This window comes from Amphimedon queenslandica, unplaced genomic scaffold (genome assembly GCF_000090795.2).
Source record: "Amphimedon queenslandica unplaced genomic scaffold, v1.1 AMPQUscaffold_9478_Cont18479, whole genome shotgun sequence".
NCBI classification, from domain to species: Eukaryota; Metazoa; Porifera; class Demospongiae; order Haplosclerida; family Niphatidae; genus Amphimedon; species Amphimedon queenslandica.
This window is the reverse complement of record NW_003550250.1, coordinates 1-3,751: the sequence shown is the minus strand read 5'-3', so window position 1 is coordinate 3,751 and position 3,751 is coordinate 1. Positions and strand designations below refer to the sequence as shown.

Genomic DNA, 3,751 nt, shown 5'->3' with positions numbered 1-3,751 from the left:
TTGATATGCTAATAAATACCAGGTAATTCCCAGCAGTGTAGAGGAGGGTATCAGTATCAATGGCTAACAGGTTACTACGCTTCTGACAGTCGTACCCATAACTCTGACTGTAGTAGGAATGAGTTAAGGAATATTGTTAGCATAATTGTATAGTGTACATACATACAAGTACATGCATGCACATGTACATGTATATGTATGTAGTGTTTTTTACTATTATAATGCATAAATGTACATTGTACATGTACAATGTACATGTACATGTATGTGAAGTACTGTCCATTTAAGTCCCCATTCAATTGTGTGTACTACATGTACATGTAATTTTAGCAATGGTTATGATAAATGCCCTTTAAATTAATAATGCAATCAAAAAAATGCCTAGCCAGTCTCCCAAAAAACACTACAGTTACTACACAATTAAAAGTGGGCTTAGAAACATGCACATGTACATGTATGGAAGGATACATGAATTGGAGGGTGTCTGGTGGTAGCTTTGACACAATAGGCTTAGAGTACATCTCGTTATATTCATAATTTATCTCCTCCTCTTCCTCTTCCTCTTCTCCTACTTCTTCTTTAGCTTTTGAAGGCTCTTCCTGTTTGTCTTCTTGAGGTGGTAATGGCTTTACCTCGGGCTTTGCTTCAGGTTCTTCTTTCGTCTCTGGTTTCACATCCTCCTCCTTTTTCTCTCCTTCTTCTGGTTTTTCTTCCATAGGAGGATCTTTATCTTGTTTGCTTTCATCTTTATCCTGTTTCTTTGAGTCTTCAACGGAAGGATCAGACTGCTTTTCACCTTCTTCTATCTCCTCTGGTTTTTCACTCGAGTCGGCCATTTTGTATTTGGGTATCCTAGCAACGACTTATTCTAATTAGAGCGCACTGAATAAAAATGGCGGAAGCAACAACAATCATTCTGTCTACTTCTACGACCACTACAACGCAAGAAAAGTCCCAGGTAGGTTTAAAGAATGAGCCAGTCTTTGTTTTTTATTATTACAATGCTTAGCCAACGGCTCAAATGGTCCTGCATCTCCGTGGTAAGCCCAAGACTGATAAGAAGGTTCAGTGGGGTGAAGAAGTTGTGGATAACGAGTTTATGGGGAAGAAGAAGTCAAAATGTGAGCTCATATGTCACTATATTTGTCTTTTATGTTTAAATAAAGACAGTGTTGTAAACGTTAAAACGATAAGCATTATATACCCTCTGATTAACACCTCCATTTTAAAAATAATTATTGTCTCATACGTTCATTTGTATTTTATGCTCATTTACGACACCATTTTTTTTGCTTAATTCCAACTCTAATTCCATTTTTCAAATTTTAAACTTAGTTTGTGGTTGGAGTGCTGTGTGAAACTATGATACCATAGGTCGGGTTATATTCGCGGCTGCTAATATTCGCGGTGATAAAAACTAATAAAGAAGTTCAATTAAATACCATGGAAACAAATTGATTGTTGCTATGACAATTGACCACGTGTTTATACAATTACAGTGTTCAGCAGCTAATTAGCTACTCTTGAGCAGCTTGAGTAGAGCCATCCAGACTCCAGTTCTGTATCTGTTATCTTTTTGTATAGATGGACCGCTACCTTCGAGTTCTTCACTACAAAATCACTGCTGGTCGGTCAGTCATGATTATAAACCACACCCAAGTTAATAAAACACTAACTAGAATGGGTGGAGAGTCCCAAGACACGGCGAGGCAGAGTGAGTAAAGTGTTCTGAAAAGAACTGGCTAAAACAGCTTCAAAGAGTCCAAGGATTAGTAACAGCAAGAAGAATAACAACTCAAGAACACTGCAATCGGGTGCTGTGCTTCAATAATGCGCCGTTTTCAATTAAAATAGCATCTGCTATGGCAATTACTAGCCGCAGGAAAAAATTGCGAATATTAGCAGCCGCGAATATAACCCGACCTACGGTATCAATGAAATATGATTGATTTTGTACACTTTAATGCTAAACATTGTCTTTACATGTATAATTATGTCACTGACACTTAATGTGGAATTGTGGTATTATTATTAATATTAATATTCACTGCATCATACAGGTTGCTGTATATACACTAAACCTCATAAGAATGGAGATGAAAGTGACACTAGTGATGATGATGGAGACTGGGATGACTGCTGTCACGAGCATAAAGTAGCTCGTCAACGTGTACCGCATTCAAAATAAACTCTTGATATCAATAAATAACATTTTAAATTCATTTTCTCATTCTATTAATTGTCCTATACTTGTTTTGTTGTATTTTAAATTAGTTGTGCTTGAATTGTTTATTTCAACCGATTGACTTTTTTTGGGAGGGGAAAGTGGCTAATTAATTGTCCCATATCTCATCCATTGCTCCTGCATCCATTAATATATCAGCAGTAACTGATGTACCTTCCAACTTATGTACATCTACTGCTGGTAGGAGGAGGAGTGTGATACGAATAGAACAAGCTAGTAATGCTATCATACTAACTCGTACACTGTGATCAAGTTGGAACAAATGGCCAATAACGAACATGAGACACTGGAGCTTAATTAAGTGGGACTGGGTGTGACAATAGTCCTGGTTTGAAATCCCTCCACATTGATAAAAAGGCTTCCTTCTCACTGGCATTGGGACCTGGCCTGTCACTGTCATCATCATAATACTACGGGACAGTGTCGTCAATCTCAAGCAACAAGTCTATGTCATCTATGTATTCATCATCCACAGATTTCTCTCTTCTGTGGAGGGCCACGTTTCTGCACGTGGTCGTGAATTAATTAACTATTAAAGGTACAACCCACTTAATTTTAAATGATTAAATGATTTTTAAAATACATAATATAACAACTAGATCAATGCATATACAACAGTGATGTCAGAATTATTAAGTGCATTATTTATCTCAAATTTCACCCAATTCTTGCAAATCGAGATCAACCGCTATGTCCTGCAACGCATTAGCATAATACTTCACTGTATCTTCATCCATAATGTTGTAAACAATAAATCTTTTTAGTTTGACGGCAGGCTCCAATTTTTCTCTCGTGTTCACAATAGCACTCACAATCTCGTCAGTCAGTTGCATGCTTGACATCTTCAAAGAGAAGTAAGGTAGTTTAGAAGGGGAGATACTCTGAAACAAAGCTTCAACAATGCTCATGGTTTTATCAACTGAGAGAGGATTCGATTCGTCATAGATGAAATGAAACATAGTTAGACTATCTCCAATTATTGGCAAAGCAGAAGCAAATGTATCTACTGTACTTTGATTGTCATCAATATTAAGATCCAATTGCCACTCTCCTGCTGTTACGATATGAAATAATGTCGTGATGTCACCGATACTCGATTCAGTAATGCATCTGCTGGTAGTAAGTACAAAACTATCGACTACAATAGACTGAAGACTAGCAAATGATTGAAGTGTACTCCGGTCATTGTTATTCAGTTGCAAAACCTTTAAGACAAGATGCTGGGGAAGCACAGAGGAAAAATTTAGTGATAGAGTGCATTCTTTAATGATGAGTGATTTACACGATTCTTGCTCAGGATTGACTGCAATTGGCTCAGGAAGAGGTACAAACCAAGGGCAGGACAGAACAATCTCAATGCTCACTGGATAACTAGAAATAAAGAACTGACTGAGAATAAAGTGTAGAACATCAAATGATACATATCTTTTAAAAGTAGAGCAATCAAAAGTTAGATGCTTGAAACCAGGCCTGTGTAGCAACTCTCCCACAGACTCTATGACACTA

At 37.2% G+C, this 3,751-nt stretch overlaps 1 protein-coding gene across 1 annotated transcript; it reads left to right on the top strand.

Annotated features, from left to right (window-relative positions):
* Positions 1-870: 870 nt before the first annotated feature.
* On the top strand, positions 871-2,302 carry LOC100640941 (protein phosphatase 1 regulatory subunit 11-like). The gene is made up of 3 exons (XM_003391383.3): positions 871-958; positions 1,010-1,121; positions 2,061-2,302. The coding sequence occupies exons 1-3, from the start codon at positions 893-895 to the stop codon at positions 2,186-2,188; spliced, it is 306 nt and encodes a 101-aa protein (XP_003391431.1). The 5' UTR covers positions 871-892; the 3' UTR covers positions 2,189-2,302.
* Positions 2,303-3,751: the final 1,449 nt, after the last annotated feature.

Coding starts and splice junctions, on each gene's coding strand:
- LOC100640941 (XM_003391383.3), top strand. CDS start 893: ATGGCGGAAGCAACAACAATCATTCTGTCTACTTCTACGACCACTACA. Junction 959..1,009: donor CAACGCAAGAAAAGTCCCAG/GTAGGTTTAAAG, acceptor TACAATGCTTAG/CCAACGGCTCAAATGGTCCT. Junction 1,122..2,060: donor GGGGAAGAAGAAGTCAAAAT/GTGAGCTCATAT, acceptor TGCATCATACAG/GTTGCTGTATATACACTAAA.